Source organism: Chlorocebus sabaeus, chromosome 3 (assembly GCF_047675955.1).
Source record: "Chlorocebus sabaeus isolate Y175 chromosome 3, mChlSab1.0.hap1, whole genome shotgun sequence".
In the NCBI taxonomy this organism is placed as follows: Eukaryota; Metazoa; Chordata; class Mammalia; order Primates; family Cercopithecidae; genus Chlorocebus; species Chlorocebus sabaeus.
The window spans coordinates 613,824-635,549 of NC_132906.1; the positions used below are offsets into that span (position 1 = coordinate 613,824).

General features: G+C 45.3%; 1 protein-coding gene across 8 annotated transcripts in view; it reads left to right on the top strand.

The window, feature by feature from the left end:
- CRYL1 (crystallin lambda 1) overlaps positions 1–21,726 on the top strand; it is a 140,894-nt gene that overhangs the window by 16,974 nt on the left and 102,194 nt on the right. For all 8 annotated transcript variants that reach the window (XR_012091704.1, XR_012091708.1, XR_012091706.1 and 5 more), the window contains exon 3: positions 16,703–16,829. Coding sequence is in view for 3 of the 8 variants with exons in the window: in XM_008021667.3 (XP_008019858.3) it covers positions 16,703–16,829 (127 nt within the window). In the remaining 5 variants the exon portion in view is untranslated. The remainder of the gene's footprint in view (positions 1–16,702; positions 16,830–21,726) is intronic.

Genomic DNA, 21,726 nt, shown 5'->3' on the forward strand with positions numbered 1-21,726 from the left:
AATTCTTATGTGCCTGGGATTTTAAAGTACATACAAATCTTTCCTCAATAGCAGGTACTTTATTTTTATAACGCACACATTTAAGCTGAGTTAAATATGCAGAACTGGTTGTACTTCTTTGGCAGGAAATGGGAAGCTTAGGATATCTTGTGACCAACTACTTCTTCCTTCTCAAATAACTGGCAAATAACTTCAGAAAGTCCAGTTATGTCGTGTCACATTGCACCCCTAGGAAGTACTGGATTCTTAGTCTTGAGTGAACTTTTTTTTTTTTGAGACAGAGTCTTGCTCTGTCACCCAGGCTGGGGTGCAGTGGCCGGATCTCAGCTCACTGCAAACTCTGCCTCCCGGGTTTTACGCCATTCTCCTGCCTCAGCCTCCTGAGTAGCTGGGACCACAGGCGCCGCCACCTCGTCCGGCTAGTTTTTTGTATTTTTTAGTAGAGACGAGGGTCTTGAGTGACTTTTAAATAAAGCTACCTTTTTCTCTTTCTTAAATCACAAGATCTTCAAATGTACCATTCCTGCACAGAGTCCAAGGTAAAAGGACTGAGACCAAACTTTGTTTTTGTAAGTATTTTGGTCAGTGCAATGAGTTCTGGGACCAGGAGGTTAATGATTGTGAACTCTTGTCGACAGCAACACTGTGTGTGACCTGTGGTGCTTAGATGTTCAGAAACCCCAAGGTTAAAATGTCCCTGGCCACATTATCAGGCAAAAGGAATGTAAGGAAAACCAACGTAATCCTTTTGTCAAGAAGTATAAATGATGTATCTTGTCGATTGGGTTGCATTGACTGTTGGGTCCAAATAGCTTGTGTCCACAGACATCTTCCCTGACACCCTGTTTTGTGGTCTTTGTCTACCACTGTAGGCCGTGGGCTCCCTCAGGACAGACCATACATCCCACCCCCAGTGTCCCTCACTATTCAGTGTCGTGTGGTCTCTCTACTAGCCATTATGGATGCAGAAATAAGCAACATGCACGTTTCCTGTCCCCAGAGCCTGCACCTATTAACTCAGTAATCGTTTTATCTGAGTCACAGGAACCTTTTCTAGAGTCTCCAGAGGCAATGTTTCCAATCATATTCCTCACATACTGTTTTCTCGCCATCTGTTCCACCTTGCAGTTTGGCCCACTTCCCATATTCTGATTTTCTTTTTTTTTTTTTGGTGAGATGGAGTCTCCTCTGTCACCCAGGCTGGAGTGCAGTGGCATGATCTTGGCTTACTCCAACCTCTGCCTCCCGGGTTCAAGCGATTCTCCTCCTTCAGTCTCCCTAGTAGCTGGGACTACAGACATGTGCCACCATATCTGGCTGATTTTTGTATTTTTTATTAGAGATGGGGTTTTGCCATGTTCGCCAGGCTGGTCTTGAACTCCTGACCTCAGGTGATCCACCCACCTTGGCCTCCCAAAGTGCTGGGATTACAGGCATGAGCCACCGTGCCTGGCCATATTCTGATTCTTTTTTAACATTTCATATTAGAAAATGTCATGTGGTTGAAATTTCACTACATCTGCATGAATATTGTGTGTGTGTTAGACCTATTAAACACTAATGGTATTAAATAGTAGAAATGGTACATACAGATTTTGAACCTGTAAAAATGAACTTAAACTGGGGGAAGTTGATTTAAAAAATATTAAAACATTAGAAGATTAAAGAAATTATCATAACTCATACCATGCCAAGGGATCTTAGTGAACTTGAAAAACAAAAAAGCTGTCATCTAAGACTAATCTTTTTCTGACAGGGTGGCCCAATAAGAAACTTAAAACTTAGCATGTTTACATTTCATAATAGAAAGGTAGCTTGACCTTGGAGAACCTTATTGGCAGATGCTTTACTGCTTTGTCTTTGTTCACCATTGTATGCCCGGTGCTTGGCATGCATTAGGTCTCAAGTAAGAAGTTTAGAGGGTAAAGCTGTGTTTTAAGGAGAAAAGCAAATTGGTCCAGGCATAGCGGCTCATGCCTGTAATCCCAGCACTTTGGGAGGCCGAGGCGGGTATATCACCTGAGGTCAGGAGTTCGAGACCAGCCCGGCCAACATGGTGAAACCCCATCTCTACTAAAGATACAAAAAAATCAACTGGGTGTGGTAGCGTGCACCTGTAATCCCAGCTACTCAGGAGGCTGAGGCAGGAGAATCACTTGAACCCAGGAGGCGGAGGTTGCAGTGAGCCAAGATTGCACCACTGCACTCCAGCCTGGGCAACAGAGGGAGACTCTGTCTTAAAAAAAAGAAAAGAAAGAAAGAAACGAAAAGAAAAGCAAATCAAGTAAACAAAGTTGAAACCTGAACCTACAGATCAGGAGTGTTTTGGTTTATAATTTGGAGCTAGATTCATTTCCATGTAGCAGGTGGGCCATCCTAGTCCTCAAGGGACCAGGCTGCCCTGACATGGGCCGTGTTGACATCTTGGTGACCACCCCAACTCCAGGGGCCATACACACTGCCTTGTCTGGCCTGAGTCCCTATCTGAAATCGCCATCTTTAGGGGCCTGTGCCCTTCGATCTTGGTTTCTCCACCATCTATACATGGTCATTCTGGCACTCAGATCCACCTGAAAGTGAATCATCTTTCCAAATGGACTAGGAGTTAATAAACCACCAGCAGTGATCTCTGAAACTAGGTCGCTGCCCTGTACTCTGTCTCCTAAGTAACTGATCTTCTTGTTCTTGGACACAGGCATTTCCAGTAACTGTGGGTCTCTGACCTGTTTTTAACTTGCTACCCAGGTCTCTTCCCTGGCCTAATCTTGAACTCTGTTTTGATCTGGATTCTGCTAGATTGGTCTGTTCTCCTGATTTGAAACTCACTTTTAGTTTTCCCACATACTGTTGGCCAGAATAACTGAGTGTGGTCACAAATTGTTCCCGTCTCTGTCTACACTCCCCTGTGCATTGTGACTTTGCTACTCTCACCCCCTGACTCTGGGCTTAGCCACGGACTTGCATCAGCCAGTGGGTTATTAGCAAGTGTGGCATGCACAGCAGAAGGCCTGGAAAGTGCATGTGCATTGATTCCTTCGCTTTCTGCTGGGGACCCTTCCTCCCTTCTCATCTGGTCAGCTCAGCCTAGTCAGCTGGAGGTGTGTGGCCCAGCTATCAGCCAGTACCATCCAGCACAGCACCGACTGCTAGACAGATGAGGGAAGCCATCTGAGACCAGCAGCCCCCAGACAACCCACTACTCATTGCAGCCGCGTGGGTGAGCCCAGCTGGGCCAGCCAAAATTATTAAAGCCCGTGTCTGTTGCCAAAAGTTCATGGCAGTGGCTGCGGGTTCAGCCGGGTGGTTCAACCTGACTTCCCTGTCAGTTCACAGATCCTGCTGTCACTTAGCTGTCATTAGGACAGATCAAATAATTACTTCATTTGCCTTATTTATTTTTCTTCCCAAACAAAAATAGCCTTGTTTTATCTGATTTGTAAAAGTCATATAGATGCTAATTATATATCCAAAGTATTGAGGGGAAGTCAAAATATTAATACTTTACTTTTTGAGACGGAGTGTCGCTCTGTGGCCCAGGCTGGAGTGAGCGGCGCCATCTTGGCTCAGGGCAAGCTCCGCCTCCCGCGTTCCCGCCGTTCTCCTGCCTCAGTCTCCCGAGTAGCTGGGACTACAGGCGCCGCCACCACTTCCCGGCTAATTTTTTGTATTTTTTAGTGGAGACATCACCGTGTGAGCCAGGATGGTCTCGATCTCCTGACCTTGTGATCCGTCCTCCTTGGCCTCCCAAAGTGCTGGGACTACAGGCGGGACCAACCGCGCCCGGCCAGTATTAATACTGGGACTCTGGCCGGCAGGATTCCGAGTGATCGAGCTGCGCATCCGAGGCTGCAGCTTCCGGCTGGCCCTGCAGCTTCCGGCTGGCCCTGCGTGCTGTGCGTCCAGACCGATGCGCCTCAGCAGTCACGGCCGGGCTGTGAAGGTGTCGGTCCTGCCAAGGATGGACTCAAGAATTGTGTGACTCCCGCCTTGACTAGCCATTGTCTCTCTGTGAGGTTTGCAACAAGGATGAACAAGCAAGCAAAGTTCCCCATTTTTCAGCGGGGCCTGATACTCCAGTGTAAACTATGGCGACACTTAAGCAGGCCCTCCCCTCCCCCGTCTGTCTCCCTCTACCCAGATCCCAGTGTCTCCACTGGCCTGGAGGGAGGAGACCTGTGTTTGTTTGTTTGTTTTTTTTTTTTTTTTGAGAAGGAGTCTCGCTCTGCCGCCCAGGCTGGAGTGCAGTGGCCGGATCTCAGCTCACTGCAAGCTCCGCCTCCCGGTTTCACGCCATTCTCCTGCCTCAGCCTCCCGAGTAGCTGGGACTACAGGCGCCCACCACCGCGCCCGGCTAATTTTTTGTAGTTTTAGTAGAGACGGGGTTTCACCGTGATAGCCAGGATGGTCTCGATCTCCTGACCTTGTGATCCGCCCGTCTCGGCCTCCCAAAGTGCTGGGATTACAGGCTTGAGCCACCGCGCCCGGCCCTGTGTTTGTTTTTGAGAGGGAGGAGTCTTGCTCTGTGGCCCAGGCTGGAGTGAGCGGCGCCATCTTGGCTCAGGGCAAGCTCCGCCTCCCGGGTTCCCGCCATTTTCCTGCCTCAGCCTCCAGAGGAGCTGGGACCACAGGCGCCGCCACCACGCCCGGCTAATTTTTTGTATTTTTAGTAGAGACGGGGTTTCGCCGTGTTCGCCAGGATGGTCTCCGTCTCCTGACCTCGTGATCCGCCCGCCTCAGCCTCCCAAAGTGCTGGGATTACAGGCAGGAGCCACCGCGCCCGGCTGGAGGGAGGAGACCTTCTGAGTGAGGAGGGGAAAGCGGGAGGCCAGAGACCCTGATGGCCATGATGGCGTGGATCCAGGCAGGCCGACCCACAGCCGTCCTGTGCAACAGACAGAGGCAGTTTTCTTTCTACAGTGCATTTAAGTTCACATGCCTGACTACAAGGTTTGCAGATCCGGAGGTCTAAGGGGGCTGGGTGGCTAGTGGGTGTGAATAATGGGGTAGGGTGGAGACCTGGGCAAACTGGAGATAGTCTTTGGAGATAGGCATGCCAGACTTTTAAAACATTGTGCTGTCAAACAGAAGTCTGGAGCTACTCTCCTTAATGAAAAGTTGGGTGTTCTGCCCTCTCCCCAACTTCAGAAACACCTACCGTGATCGTTACTGTCCACACACTATCACCGTGCCACATGGACTGTGGTTGGGCTGTCTTCTGACTTTTGCATTGCAGTAACTTAATTGAAGGTTTTTGTGTAACCTCAACTTAACCTGCCCATATGGAGCTAGAGTGATCCCTGGGGCTGGAGTCAGGGGTGGAGTCTGGCTCAGCCTTCTGTGTGTGCATAATCAGGGCCTGGAAACAACAGCAATGTCAGTGTCAAAGCAGACAACACAACACAGCCATCCCATGAGGAAGCAGTCCCTGGCGTTTTTATTTCCTCACTGCTCTCTGCTCTCTGCCTCCAGTGTTCCAGGATTTCTGTTGGCTGGAGATGAGGTAGACTCACCTCCTTAAGCTAATCTTGCTTGATCTTCCATGTCTGCCCCCTTCTTCCCTATCTTTAATTCCTCAGGTCTTCAGACCTTCAGGAATAGGTGGGAGCCGAAGACCCTGCCAGAAATCCCCTTGGGAGTTCACGATAGGCTGGCACTGAGATTTCTGAAAGAAATGTTAGCCATGCTCTTTATTCCTCAGAAGGCTGCATTATACATGGAGTCATACTGTAGACAGAAAGCAAGCAGCACAGTGTGAAAATAAGTGAGCAGTGCAGAGGGGCCTGGTGTGGCTTAGCGGCCCAGACTGGGCTTTGCAGTCAGATCTGGCTCAACCTTCATAGCTGGGTAACTCACCAAATCTGTTTCCTCATCTGGGATGTGAAGACATGATAATACCTTCCTCATAATGTGGTTTTGTTACCAAAACACCTAGAGTTCGGTCTAGGTCCTGCTGCTCACTGCAGTGAAAGCCAATGACTGAGATGATGAGTACTGCCAAGGAAGAAGGCTTTCATCTGGTGCTGCAGCCGAGGAGATGGAGTTCAGTCTCAAATCCATCTCCCTGACCACCTAAAATCAGGGGTTTATATAGCAGGAAAGAAATGTGGCAATGTGTAGGGAAACAGGAACTAGGGAGGGGCAAGGAAGCAATCATGGTGAATGAGGGGCCTGGACTCTCATTGCCTGGATGTGATGACCTGGTAAGTTTCAGTTCTTCAATACTCTTTTTTTTTTTTTTTTGAGAGGCCTGAAGGTCATTTCCTGAGGAAGGAATTCAGATAAAACAAATATAAGTTTCAAGCTTTAAGGCAAGAAGGATCAATTTCTATCTTTACTGAAAAAATTGAGTGGGTTTCAGTCCCCCTTTCTGTTTATAGATTCCTCAACCGTGGGGCATCTGGTCATCCATCTTTCTGGCTGCTTCCTGCTGAGGAGAGGCATTGTGGGCAACTCCATACCATGGGTGACCTCATGGCCATCCAGGAATCAAAGGTTAATCTAATACTAAAGTTTTTCATATGAAGCACAATCTTGCTCTCCAGTCCACCACTTCCATAAAGACAAATCACAGCAGGACCAATCTACCTGCAAAATAAGCTTGAGTCCCATATACTTGGCCTGATTATCCACACAAAATGCAACAAGAATCACTGTTCTCATAGGCTCTCCTAAATTGGCTTTGCTAGAACCTCTCACAAGGCCATTTTAGTCAAAGCCCTGGGAAAACAACCACTTCCTTCAACTGTGTCCCATTAGCAAAGAAAACATGTTATTATTAACTGTATGCAAACAAACACATTGCCATGAATTAAGAATATTCACAAATAGTTTATAAATTAGAGAAATATGCCTCAAATTCTGTTTACAAAAGTATACTCGATATACTTAAAAGATACTTAAAGGCTATACATGATTCAAAAGAAAAAAATTCTTCAGACTCTGAAAAACAAAAAGAATCAGCAATATTTCAACAAAAAAAGCCATAAAAGTTATTTCAGTCCTCCATTAGTTCAGTCCATGCAGTCAACTCCTGCTCTGCTTCATGGTGAGTTAGCCGTCTTTGTGAACACATCAGTCTTTCCATTAGTGCACTGGAAGTTTTCTTTCAAATCCAGTGGCACAATCTCCAAAGTTATCAGAAACTTGCATTCAAGAGTCCTTTTCATGAACTCCCTCCAAAGAAACAAGCCCTGGACAGTAGCTGATTTTAAGTCACTTTTTGTGACGAATCAACACAAAACAATTGTGGATGACAAAAGTCTTAGGACAGCCACAGTTAAAGACACTGGTGACAAGGAAATTTGGTTATTTCTGTGGGATACAACAATTTAACGTGAAAATCATAATTATTACTGACAACCTATTAAGACATATCAGAATTTTAAGAATCTAATATAATCTTGGAACATATTAACAACACTTCTATATAAACATAACCAAAGGGAGCTAAACAACATCTCAGATCTGGCAGTGCTTCCTACATTTTTTTTTTTTTTTTTTGAGTTGGAGTCTCGTTCTGTCACCCAGGCTGGAGTGCAGTGGCGCAATTTCAGCTCACTGCAAGCTCCGCCTCCCGGGTTCACGCCATTCTCCTTCCTCAGTCTCCCTAGTAGCTGGGACTACAGGCACCCGCCACCACGCCTGGCTAATTTTTTTCATATTTTTAGTAGAGATGGGGTTACACCATGTTAGCCAGGATGGTCTCGATCTCCTGACCTCGTAATCCACCCACCTCGGCCTCCCAAAGTGTTGGGATTACAGGCGTGAGCCACCACACCCGGCCACATTTTTTTTTCTTTTTTGAGACAGGATCTTGCTCTGTTGCCCAGGCTGGAGTGCACTGGTGCGATCTTGGCTCACTACAATCTCTGCCCCCTGGGCTCAAGCGATTCTCCAACCTCAGCCTCCAGGGTAGCTGAGACTATAGGCATGCACCATCACACCCAGATAATTTTTGTATTTTTTGGGTAGAGATGGGGTTTTGCCATGTTGTCCAGGCTGGTCTCTTTACTCCTGGGCTCAAGCTATCTACCCATCTTGTCTTCCCAAAGTGCTGCAATTACAGGCAAGAGCCGCCATGCCCAACCTGAATAATTCTAACATAACAAGCCTAATACGTCTCTCTTGGACTTCAGGGAAACTAATATCTGAAAAAGTTATTTTAAGGTCAGATAATTTAGACGAGATCGGGTGCGTTCAGGGTGGTATGGCCGTAGACAAGGTCAGATAATTTAGCACTTGATATTTTGCTTTTGGGAAGTCTGTCAAATATCAAAGGTTTAAGACACTTGCTATCACAAAATAGGATCACAGGTTACTATAGAACAGTTATTCGTTTGGCCAAAATTATAATACAAAAATATTTTCTCTTTGATAGGAGACTCAGTTTCCTAAACATTAAGACCTAATAAAAACAGCATGAGGCCAGCTAAATCTGTCTTTCTCCTTCCCTCTATTTTTTTTCTTCTGTGGTTTTACTGAAAAGGTAAATAAAAATCTCTTATCTCTTATGTGAAAATTTTGTTCAAAAGAGAAAACCAAATTTTACCTTTGTGTGGTATATTATTAATGTTAATGCTAATTTCAATAAAACTTTATAAATAAATCTAATCAGTTGGACCATAAGGTGAGATTTCCATAAACTTTTTATAACCTTTTGTCATTTTATATTAAAGAGCAGATCAATGCTCCAAGAAAACCGTGTTATTCCGACACACGGGCCTAGACACTGGCCTTCCATTAGGCCAGTGTGCTTTTGATATTAATGTTTAATTTATGGAAATACTCTGATTAATCTTACCCTTCAAAATTGGCCTTTACAATCACACCCACCCACCCCTTCCTCAGTGGTACCTGGGCCTAGAGGGACTGAATGGTTTTGATTTGTGGCCATGTGTTTGGTGAACATCACCTTCCTCTAGGTCTAAAGACAAGGCTTCAACTGGTGTCAGCGCTCAAGATTTATCAGGGATCGGTACCTTTTTCAGACCTAGGAGTCAAAGCTCTGTAACTTAAGAGCACAATAGAATAGTTATGCTACAGGTCGGGCGCAGTGGCTCACACCTGTAATCCCAGCACTTTGGGAGGCCGAGGCAGGTGGATCCCCTGAGGTCAGGAGTTTGAGACGAGCCTGGCCAACGTTTTGAAACCCTGACTCTACTGAAAATAGCAAATTAGCCGGGTGTGGTAGTGCACGCCAGTAATCCCAGCTATTTGGGAGGCTGAGGCAGGAGAATCTCTTGGAACCCTGGAGGTGGAGGTTGCCGTGAGCTGAGATCACACCACTGCACTCCTGCCTAGGTGACCCAGTGAGACTTCATCTCAAAAAAAAAAAAAAAGCTACAGAAAGTTCTGTCATTCTCTCTAACATGTCACAATTAAAACATTGTGGTTTGATGTCTAGGAGTTATTTTCTGCAGCACTTCACACCACTGTGTTAAAGTAGGTTACTCATGGCATGTGTCTATTGCTAGTAGTCTAGAGACAGAACTGTGACCAAAAGCAGCAAAAATGTGCTAGGTCGTATGCCAAACTTATCAAAGTAAGATAACTTTTTCTCCATCATTAAAAAATGGTAAATGTAAATATTAGTCTTGGAAATTCATTATGAGGATAAATAATCTTTCACTTCAACATTATACAGCAAAACAAGGACAAAGTAAGAACAAGCACACAAGCACACCCAGCTAATTTTTTTTGTATTTTTAGCAGAAATGGGATTTCACTATGTTGGCCCGATCTCCTGAGCTCGTGATCCACCCACCTCGGCCTCCCAAAGTGCTGGGATTACAGGCCTGAGCCACCATGCCCGGCCTCATCTTTGCCATTTTAATGTGTTTAATAGTTGAGTAGCATTAAGTACATTCACATGGTTGTGCAATCAATCTGCAGAGCTTTTTCATCTTGTAAAACCGAACTCTGCCCGTTAAACAACTGTCCTTTCATGCCTCCACCAGCCCCTGGCATCCACCATTCTGCTTTCTGTCTCCATGAGTTTGACTGCTCTGGGGACCTCTTGTAAGTGGCATCTGTCCTTTTGTGTCTGGCTTATTTCACTTAAGCATAATGTTAAGTAAAAGATTCATCCTAGGCCGGGCGCGGTGGGTCACACTTGTAATCCCAGCACTTTGGGAGGCCAAGGCAGGTGGATCCCCTAAGGTCAGGAGTTTGAGACCAGCCTGGCCAACATATAGTGAAAACCTGTCTCTACTAAAAAATACAAAAATCTGTTGGGTGTGGTGGCACATTCCTGTAGTCCCAGCTCTTTGGGAAGCTGAGGCAGGAGAATCGCTTGAAGCCAGGAGGTAGAGGTTGTAGTGAGCTGAGATTGCGCCACTGCACTCCAGCCTGGCATATGACATATGATAGGATTCCTTCCCCTGTGGGGCCGAATAAGATTCCACCACAGGTGTGAAACCATGTTTTGTTTATCCCTCCCTCTATCGGTGGACTTTGGATTGCTTCTTTGTTCTGTTGTTGACAACACTGCTATGAACATGACTGTGCAAATCTCTCTTTGCGATCCTGCCTCAGTTCTTTTGGAAATATGCACAGCAGTGGGGTTCCTGGATCATATGGTGGTTCTATTTTTAACTTTTTGAGTTACCACCATACGTTTTCCACAGCAGCTGTGCCGTTTTCACATTCCCATCAGCAGTGCACGAAGGTTCCAATTTCTTCAGTTTTTTTAAACAATAAATACACGCTCCTTTTGAGTACACTTCAAAAATGGAAGCATTAAAAAAAAATTGAAATCACCCATACCCTGTCCTACCTTGAGAATTTTTAACATTTCCTTTTCTCTAATTTTAAGTAAAAATTTAACTTTGCTGAGTAGCAGCCAGTATTTTGAGTCCCAGTGTTAGGCTGACCTCTAGAGGTCGACCTGGCACATTGCAGCCTTCTACTAGTGCCTCTAACCTGACGTTAACTGTTAAGTGTGGCAGTGCCACAGCCTGGTATGTGTGTGGCATTTGAAAATCTTGGTTGATTGGCACATCTTTTCTAGGTGTTTATGTATGTCTTCTGCAAAGCTTGAGTCAGAAGTTCTTCCAAAAGAATAAAAAAAAAAATTGGAGTTAATCTAACTGGGACAAAACATTGCCAAAAGCCTGGGTTTGATTTGTGGCACGTGGATTTGTTGGCCCTGAAGAGAACACAGGGGTCTGTCTGCAGATGTAGGAAAGCTCCTCCGCAGCTTTCACTGGACGTCCCTCGGGACCACACAGCAGGGTCCTGGAGTTTGCAGTCGGCTGATGGGTTAATGTCTGACCGTGTCTCTCCCTCACGCCCAGGTTCTCTGTCTTACCTGTGCGTGCTGCCCAGGGAGGAAGGGCCTGAGGCAGAACCACCACTGCACATTCCTCAGCCTGAATCTGCTCTGCAAGAGGCCAGTGGTGGTAGCTTTTCTTGCCACTGCTTGCTGTCTCTGTGGGACGTTCTCATTCCGGGGTGGTCCCTGGAGGATCGAGGAACAAGAGACTCCTGTTCTCCCATTATCTGTCTAATCTCACTCGGTACTTTTGGGAAGAAAGGTCAAAAGTTTGCTTTGGATTAATGGAAGGGTTTGAAGACACACAGGTGGCCTCCTAAGGCTTGGAGCGGGTGCTTTGAGCACATCGGGTGCTCAGACATAGTTTCCTAAAGGACGCAGCGGTTACTCACTGTGCTCCCAGGCCTTGGCATCGCGAGACCCTGTGTGTGTTCGGTGGAAAGATGGTTGGGTGAGACTGGGATGGTGGCGCTAAGAGATTCATTTAGGTTTTGCTTCCTTAAAAAGTGACAAAGAGGATTGGCGGTGGTTAGTTCTGGAGGGTGGAGATATGAGAATGTTTATTATTCTTTCTACGTTTAAAATTTCTTAAATAAATTATGAAAAGGAAATAGTCTTAGAAAAGCAGCGGGCACAGATGAAACATCTCATTCCTCTGTAACAGCGAAAACTTTCAATTAAACTGAAGCGAGTTTCTGTTTGGTAGCTACAAATCGCTTTTCTGCCATATGACTGTTTTTCTTCTGGTTGTATTTATGGGCAGTGTGGTTGTCTTTTACCAATGTTGACTCCTAGGCTTAGCCACAGCTGCAGGTCAAACTTACATAAATCGTACAGTTAAAAACTGAAAAATTCAAATGTGTTGTAATCTCCAAACAAAGTCTGCGCTAGGCCCTTTCAGGCTCTAAAAGACGGTACTCTGATTTCTGCTCTCCATGAGGGCTGATAGTGATACCAGGCGAGGGAGTAAGATACAGGACACCATCTCTGCAGCTGCATCTTTGTCGCAGAAACAGACATTGTTTAGGGGACACCTGAGCCTCTGACAGTCAGACAGTGGCTCTGGCAGCTCACGGCAGCTATAGGGCGGCTGTGTCCTTTCCTAAGGTCCTGCTTTTTTATGGCCTGCGGTCATGGTGACTCCACTACCAGCTGTGTTTCTGTTGCTCCTTCCTGCCCTCAACCAGTCTGCCCACTGTGGACGTCTGCATTTCTTTCTCTTCTTCTTCTTCTTCTTCGTTTTTGAGACGGAGTCCAGCTCTGTCACCCAGGCTGGAGTGCAGTGGCGTGATCTCAGCTCACTGAAACTTCCACCTCCCAGGTTCAAGTGATTCTCCTGCCTCAGCCTCCTGAGTAGCTGGGATTACAGGGGTGTGCAACCACACCTGGCTAATTTTTGTATTTTTAGTAGAATCAGGGTTTCATCATGTTTGCCATCCTGGTCTCAAACTCCTGAGCTCAGGTAATCTGTCTGTCTCGGCCTCCCAAAGTGCTGGGATTGCAGGCGTGAGCCACCACGCCCGGCCTGGGGTCTACATTTCTGACCGCCCTGTCGCTATAGGGCTCAGGCTTCCTTTGGTCTGGTTACTGCAGCCACCACCAGCTGCCCATGGGCCTCTGCCATTGGCCCAGATTCCCACGTGGGGTCCAGTCCGTGGAAGTCATGGTAGTAAGCTCACATGGCAAAATAGTAATGGAGAATTTCAGAGGCCTACCTCAGGAGCACCAGTTCCAAGGGGTGCTTGACAGCCACAGCGGGCGGCTGCTCGAAGGGTGTTTGCCAGTTAGTCTTGTTAATCTAGAGCTTCCGTTGTAACAGCCAACCTGAGTCTGTGCAAGATGGGAGTCAAATTGGAGACCCCTGACAGAAGCTAGTGTTCTCTAAGGGCTACATCATTGGCAAAAAAAATAACTTGGATCCCCTCAGTGGAGGGTCACCGGTGGGAGCATTGACTCTGAGTGGAGGGGAGGAAGAGTTTCTTTGAGAATCTGTAACCGTAGAGCAATCCTCAAAGTTTCAGAGCTCAAATTCACACTACCTGTGTCATCTGAAAAACCCCCAAGCCAATAATTCAGGTTGGTTCCTTGGTTGGTAGCGTCCCCAAGTGCCTGGCAGGAGCAAATTGCATATCATCCCCAGAACAACATATCTACAAACACAGTTAGATGTCCAGATTTAAAATGGCACAACTTTGGATGAGCCAGAACCTCATATGGCAAAACAGACGTTGCAGATGTAATTGAATTAAGAATGGCAAGATGGGAAGATTGTCCTGGAATAGCTGGCTTGGCCTGATGTAATCGCATGGGTCCTTAGGGGGATAAAGGGAGGAAGGAGACATGATGACAGAAACAGGTGGGGCAGGGGTGGCTGGCTGTGGAGGGGGAAGGGGTCATAGCCACGGATGCAGGCAGCCTCTAGAAGCTGGGGCAGGCCAGGAACGCATTCTCCCTGAAACCTCCAGAAGGAGTGTGTTCCCTGCAGACACTTTGATGTTAGTCTACTTGGGATTTCTGACCTTCAGAACTGTAAGATAATACATTTGTATTGTTTAAGCCACTGTTTGTGATAATTTGTTACAGTCGCAATAAGATACTAATGCTACTGCTTTATTGAGATAAATTTACATGTCACACAACTGACTCATTTGACACGTCCAGTTCAGTGGTTTTGTAGTATGTTTACAGAGTTGTGTAACTCAACATTTTCAAAGATGGATCAAAACGTACTACACGGTGGATGATAAATGAGCTTTGGATCGCGTGGTGCTCTTTGTTCCCGAATAATGCCACTTAAGAGGCACAGTCTGCGTTCAGGAAAGCGTGCTGAGTGCTGTTGACGCAGAATCACAGGACCGTGTAGGACCCGTGAGCGCCTGCATTTCCATTTTACCTTAATAGAGGAACCTTTCCTCATGACCCTTTTTGTTATATTTCCCTCCATGATGTTTCAAATATGTATTTGCTGGCACTTACCTTGGACCAGTTATTTTTTGATTTTGGCTATCTACCTTAGAAATCTTAAATTTCTAATCTGTTGCTAAGACACCTCACAGTACCCTATGCAACTAATACACTTCCAGATGAACTGGCCAAGACACATATTTCGTTTTGTATATTTTTCACTAACTAACTTATTTTTGTTTTTTGCTTGCTTGTTTTTTGAGACAGGGTCTCGCTCTGTCACCCACGTTGGAGTACAGTGGCACACTGCAGCCTCCACCTCCTGGGCTCAAGTGATCCTCCCACCTCAGCCTCCCGAGTGGCTGGGACTACAGGTGTGCACCATCATACCCAGCTAGTTTTTGTATTTTTTGTAGAAACGAGGTTTCACCATGTTGCCCAGGCTGGTCTCAAACCCATCCTCAAGTGATCTGCCTGCCTTGGCCTCCCAAAGTGCTGGAATTACAGGCGTGAGCCACTGTGGCTGGCCTCACTAACTTTATAAGCCTGTAATTCAAGGAATTTGTTCTATATGAAAATTTAAAAATGTGGGCTCACTGGGGATGGTGGTCCGGGATATTTGGTACTTAACGCTGAATTGTTTTGTGGGTGATAAGATCTGAGCAGGGATCAGTATGTTTGTCCTTATAATTCTCCAAAACAAGATAGCTGTTTTGTGGCCCTATTTTAAGATAGGTAGTTTTTTTTAAGCTGATATATTATGAATCTTCCAAATTACTTATATGAGAAAAACTTCTCAAAGATTCTCTCCTTCCTTTTAAAAAAACTTAGGGCCAGGTGCTGTGACTGTTGCCTATAATCCCAGCACTTTGGGAGGCCAAGGCAAGGAGGATCACTTGAGCCCAGGAGTTAGAGATCAGCCTGGGCAACATGGCAAAACCCCGTCTCTACCAAAAAATATAAAAAATTAGTCAGGCGTGGTGGTGTGCCTGTGTAGTCCCCGCTACTTGGGAGCCCGAGGTGGGAGGATCACTTAATCCCGGGAGGTCAAGGCTGTGGCGAGTCACGATTGTGCCACTGCACTCCAGCCTGGGTGATAGAGCAGGATCCTGTCTCAAAAACCAAACCAAACCAAACAAAAAATCTAAACAGCAACAACAACAAAACAAAACCCCAAAGCAAAAATATATTAAGAATTGTAAGATGCTAACAGCAGAGCAGTAAACCCAGCACAGGCCCTTCTGAGCATGGTGGCCCGGGTGACCACACAGATCACACGCCACAAAGCCCATTCTGCCGTAAGGTACCTTCTTTCAATCCTTCCATCCCAGGGGACTGACCCAAGGGAGAGGATTAAGAACCACTGTTTTCCAGCACGCCCCCCACCCTGCCCCCTGCCATGAGGATTGTTTCATTTTAAAACAAGTAATTAAGATTTTAAATTGTGGTGAAGCTTATAGAATAAAATTTACCTTAATGTTTTGAGTGTATTAAGTATATTTACATGATTGTGCTACCATCACCATCCTTCATCTCCAGAATGTTCTCAAATTGAAACTCTGTGCCCCTTAAACCTTAACTCCCCATTCCTCAACCCCCAGCCCCTGGCAGCTACCAACATTCTAGTTCTGTCTCTGTTATGAGTTTTTTGAGACAGAGTCTCACTCTGTCGCTCAGGCTGGAGTGCAGTGGTGCGACCATAGCTCACTGCAACCTCTGCCTCCCGGGTTCAAGCGATTCTTCTGCCTCAGCCTCCTGAGTAGCTGGGATTACAGGTGCGCGGCATCACGCCCAGCTATTTTTTCGTATTTTTAGTAGAGACGGGGGTTTCACCATGTTGGCCAGGCTGGTCTTGAACTGCTGACCTCAAGTGATCCACCCACCTCGGCCTCCCAAAGTGCTGGGATTACAAGAGTGAGCCACCTGGCTTGGCCTGCCTCTATTATTTTGACTGCTCTAGATACCTCTTCTAGGTGGAATCACACAGTATTTTTCCTTTTGTGACTGGCTTATTTCGCTCAGCATAATGTCCTCAAGGTTCATCCATTTCGTAGCATGTGACAGAATTTCCTTCCTCTGTTGTGCGTATGTAGCACATTTTGTTTATCTGCTCATCTATTGATGGATGCTTACGTTGATTCTAGCTCTCGGCTATTGTGAATAATGCTGCTGTGCACATGGGTGTACAGAAACCTCTTACGGACCCTGCTTTCCATTATTTTCGGTTTATACCCAGAAGTGGAGTTGCTGGATCATACTGTGATTCTGTTTTGGGACCTGCCATATCTGTTTTCCGTAGTGGTTGCAGTATTTCACAGTCTTACCAGCAGTGCACAATGGTTCCAGTTTCTCCACATCCTTGCCAACAATTGCTAGTTTCTATTTTTGGTAGCCCCTAATGGGTGTGAGGTGGTATCTCACTGTAGTTCTGCTTTGCATTTCCCTGATGATTCCTGATGTTGAGCTTTATTTGTTTTTAAATGCGGTATTGAATACTCACAGTGATCCTTCTCTCTGCCTTTCCAGAAAGGAGATGAAGTTGCTGGAGCAGGCAGGTGCTCTGAAAGGCTCCCTGAGTGCAGAAGAGCAGCTCTCCCTCATCAGTGGTTGCCCCAATATCCAAGAAGCAGTAGAGGGCGCCATGCACATTCAGGTGAGTGAAGGGCACTGGGGCCTGAGACGTTGTCTCCCAGCCTCTCCGGAGGAGACAGGGCAGTGGCAGGTGTGGGCATTTTGCATCTTCAAGGGCAGGATTTTATTTTATGTGATAGGAAATGTGGTCCTCAAAACACCCTCTATCCTGGGTTCTCATCAGACCAGTGTGACAATGTTCTGTTTCAGGAGACCAATGCCTTATCCGCGAGGCCACTGGGGATTCTGGTGACAATGTTGTATTTTAGAGGCATTAACAGTTTTAGCAAAAATAGGTTTTCTGGGCTGCTAATACTATTTTATTTTATCATCTTATCAAATGAGAGATTATATTATTATTCTCATAGGTAATAGAGCAAAAGCTTAAAGCATCAAAAAGAACACTTTTCAGTTGCATGTAGCCTTTCCAACAACTTTACTTTAAAAAAGAGAAATCCTCGTGCGGGTTGTTTGCACAGCGGGATGAGCCTGGGGAGGTGAGTGTCCCTCCAGGTGGAGCTGGCAGCAGCCCCTGTGGCTTGGCCCTCTTTCCAGGCATCCCGCTCCTGGAGCTCCTGTGCCCACGCACAGGTCCCACCCTGTTGAAGAATCCCGAGGCATACCCTTGTCTTTTCAAAGGCTGCACTTACTGCTAGAAGGTTTATGCAAATTTACCTAAAACTAAAAGAGTCATTATTCTCAGTATCTTTCCTTGATATTTTGTGTTCTGAGATCTGCACATTTCACTTTGTTACTCTGTTGATATTCTAGCTGAGAATTTGAAAGCAAACCGAAGAGGCTGTGTGTGTTCTCTGGTCGGTTGCTGCTCTCAGATTTGGGTCAAATACAGAAGATGGAGGTTTTAGGTCTCTCTGACTCTAACATTTCTTTAAATTGTTAAATTTCTCAATTTGCTAAAAATTCATTAAACAAATGGGTGTGGCAACAGAACACGAGGAGACGACTGTTTTTCAACTTCTTATCTCTTTCTAATATATTATCCTCTATCTCCTGATATGGTGAAGTTTGTATGAAGTTGAAGGGCCTTTAAAGAGACCCGAGGTCTCCTAATGAGTTCCCAGTGACACCCGTTTCTGTCCTTACTCAGTTGCGGGTGCTGCAAGGGGAGTTGCTTCTGAAGAGTACAGACGCTCTCCAGGCCTGGTCTTGGCAGAGAAGTTTCTTTCACATGAATTTAATTTCATTTTTTATATTTTTGAGACAGAGTCACTCAGTTGACTCAGGCTGGAGTGCAGTGGTGTGATCTCGGCTCATTGCAGCCTCCACCTCCTGGATTCAAGCTATTCTCGTGTCTCAGCCTGCGGAGTAGCTGGGATTACACGTGTACCACCACACCCAGCTAATTTTTGCATTTTTAGTAGAGACAGCGTTTCACCATGTTAGCCAGGCTGGTGTCAAACTCCTGACTTGGCCTCTCGAAGTGCTGGGATTATAGGCGTGAGCCATTGTGACCTGCAAGAGTTTAGTTTTGTTTTTGTTTTTGTTTTTTGTGTTTTTTTTGAGATAGAGTCTCGCTCTGTCACCCAGGCTGGAGTTCAGTGGTGTGATCTTGGCTCACTGCAACCTCCACCTCCTGGGTTCAAGCGATTTTTGAGCCTCAGCCTCCCAAGGCATGAGCCAGTGTGCCTGGCCATGAGTTTAGTTTTTAAGGAAAGTATTTAGTTTCATAATGTGATTGAAATATGAATAAGTGATCTATTATTATAATATTTCTACTTGCACATTTCACAGAATGCTTTTGTTCAAACTCTGGGCTGATATCTCCAACTTCAGCACGTTTGTCTTCATTACAATCACTTTTTGAGTCTCTCTAAACAGAGTTACCAGACCACGTTACCTTTGCCTCCTGCAGATGTTTGCTATGCAGAGCTTTTTGAACCCATCTACAATGCTGGCACTGCAAATTTTATTCCCAGCCTCAAAGACTAATTCTCAAACATTTAGGTGTTTTTTCCTCTTGTAACTTGTGATTCCATAGCATGGCAACTTGCTGTGTTGTTGTTGTTGTTTCTTTTAAAGAATCTTTCTAACCCGGGAGGCGGAGCTTGCAGTGAGCTGAGATGGCGCCACTGCACTCCAGCCTGGGCGACACAGCAAGACTCCATCTCAAAAAAAAAAAAAAAAAAAAAAGTCTTTCTATAGCTAATTGATAAATTTCCTGGCAGTGACAATTGTAAAGTCATTCCCTAGGAATAATTCATCTATCCATGTTAAATTTCTTTGTCTCCCCATCCCGTTTTTTTTGATAGTTTATCATATGATTTCTATAAACATCTAAAACTACCCTAATTGAATTAGTTCTGGTTAATGTGTCTCCCTCAAATAGTATATTGTTTTTTACAAAGTGGTGAACCCTCCATAATATGAGAACGTTATCATAGACCTGGACAATAAGGCAAGTTTTTCTGTTAAAGAGTAATCTGGGGGGGAATATGTGAACCTAGAAGGCATGTGAAGTGCTTACATGGTACTTGGCACACAGAAAATGCTCAGGAAATGGTAATTATTTTATAATGCAGCCATTTATAACAATTTTGGTAATAAAGAATAGCATGGGGCAGCATATGATGTTCTGTACATGGTTGGCACTAGTGAAAACGGCCCTTTGACTATGGCCTATCTTTATTTTATAGATTAAATGAGTGTATTTACAAGGCATGACATGTTGAGCCACATCTATTTTGTAGAACGCAGAGCCAGGCTGCATGAGGAGAGGAAACTAGAGAAGGATGATGTAAACAAGTAGGTTTAATTCCTATGAGAGTTTATATTCTTCAGAAATGGTTGTACCTCCAGTACCAGAGCAAGGAGTGGGTAGGAATAATTCTGACCGGGAGGCTTCGGGAAGGTTTAATGCAGGTAGGATTAGAGGTTGTCTGGACTTTTGACAAGTGGATTTTGGGAGTGGGGGTGGGAGGATTGTGTCTCAGGAAGAGATGAACGAGACAAGAGATCCCTTTGAGGATGTTCTTAAGGCCACGTGACAGACCCATTGGAAAGGTAGGAAAGGCTGGTCCAAGGTGGAAACCAAGTCGGCGTGCTCTAAACGCCAACCTGAAGAATTACTTAGGTGAATTGAGTCACATACAGTGCTTAGAGGAGTACACAAAGAGAAGCACCACTTAAATGTTTCTTTAAAGAAATAAAGATGAAGGCTGGGCGCGGTGGCTCACGCCTGTAATCCCAGCACTCTGGGAGGCTGAGGTGGGCGGATTGCTCGAGCTCGGGAGGTCAAGACCAGCCTGGCCAACATGGTGAGACCTCATCTCTACTGAAAATACAAAAACTTAGCCGGGTGTGGTGGCATGTGCCTGTGGTTCCAGCTACTTGGGAGGCTTCTCAAAAAAAAAAAAAAAAACAGATTGTGAGACCTGAGGAAAAAATAATTATATAAAAAATGAAAAACTAAAGGGTTTGGATTTCAATCTATGTCCTGATTAGAATCTTGCAAGGAAGTTATTTAGTAGGAGAATGAAATGAATCAGAAGAAAAGATGAGTAAGAAAAAAAAAATCAACAGTTCATTTTTGCCAGTTGACTGATTTTCTTGGGCATGTTTACACATTTCTTTTCTTTCTTTTTTTTTTTTTCTTTGCGATAGAGTCTCGCTCTGTCACCCTGGCTGGAGTGCAGTGGTGTGATCTCGGCTCACTGCAAGCTCCACCTCCTGGGTTTAAAGGATTCTCATGCCTCAGCCTCCTGCGTAGCTAGGATTACAGGCATGTGCCACCACACACGGCTAATTTTTTGTGTATTTTTTTTAGTAGAGATGGGGTTTCACCATGTTGGCCTGGCTGCTCTCTTGACTCCTGACCTCTCACTACAGTGATCCACCTGCTTCCGCCTCCCCAAGTCCTGGGATTACAGGCATGAGCCATCGCGCCCAGCCTACACATTTCTTTATATGATGTAGAGCAAATTTAATCCTCTGAATTTTAAAACTAGTGCATAGGCTGGGTGTGGTGGTCCACGCCTGTAATCCCAGCACTTTGGGAGGCCATTGTGGGCAGATTACCTGAGCTCAGTAGTTCAAGACCAGCTTGGGCAACATGGCAAAACCTCATCTCTACTGAAAATACAAAAAATTAGCTAGGCGTGGTGGTGTATGCCTGTAATTCCAGCTACTCGAGAGGCTGAGGCATGAGAATCACTTGAACCCAGGAGGTGAAGGTTGCAGTGAGCCAAGATGAAGCCACTGCAGTCCAGCCTGGGCGACAGAGTGAGATCTTGCCTCAAAAACAGCAACAACAAAACTAGTGCATGTTAGTGTCTCAGGTTTACCAAACAAACAAGTAAATGAAACCCCCAAAGTGAAACCTACCTAATGCTGCACTACGTGTTTGTTAAAGTACATTTGTGTTTCTAACAAAATATAATGTTAAACTTGTATCTTACCTAAACATCGCTGTGTTGTAAAGAAAGTTTAGGACAATCCTGTTTAGGTTCATTATTCCAAAAATACTTAAGATTTTTGTGTATTTATGTTTCCACTTCTCCTGTTTATTTTCTCTTTCTCTAATGCATTTGAGATTATACTGTAAATAGAATTTTGTATCATGGTTTTTATTTAAAACTTAGAACATTTCCTGCTGTATGATTTGCTCAGTGTTATATCAGATAGAGGACATACAATTTTTTTTTTTTTTTTTTGAGACAGAGTCAGTCTTGCTCTATTGCCCAGGCTGGAATGCAGTGGCACTATCTTGGCTCGCTGCAACCTCTGCCTCCTAGGTTCAAGCGATTCTCGTGCCTCAGCGTCCCAAGTAGTTGGGATTACAGGCATCTGCCACCACACCCAGCTGATTTTTGTATTTTTAGTAGAAACAGGGTGTCACCATGTTGGCCAGGCTGGTCTTGAACTCCTGACCTCAAGTGAGACAATTTTTAGACCTAAAATAT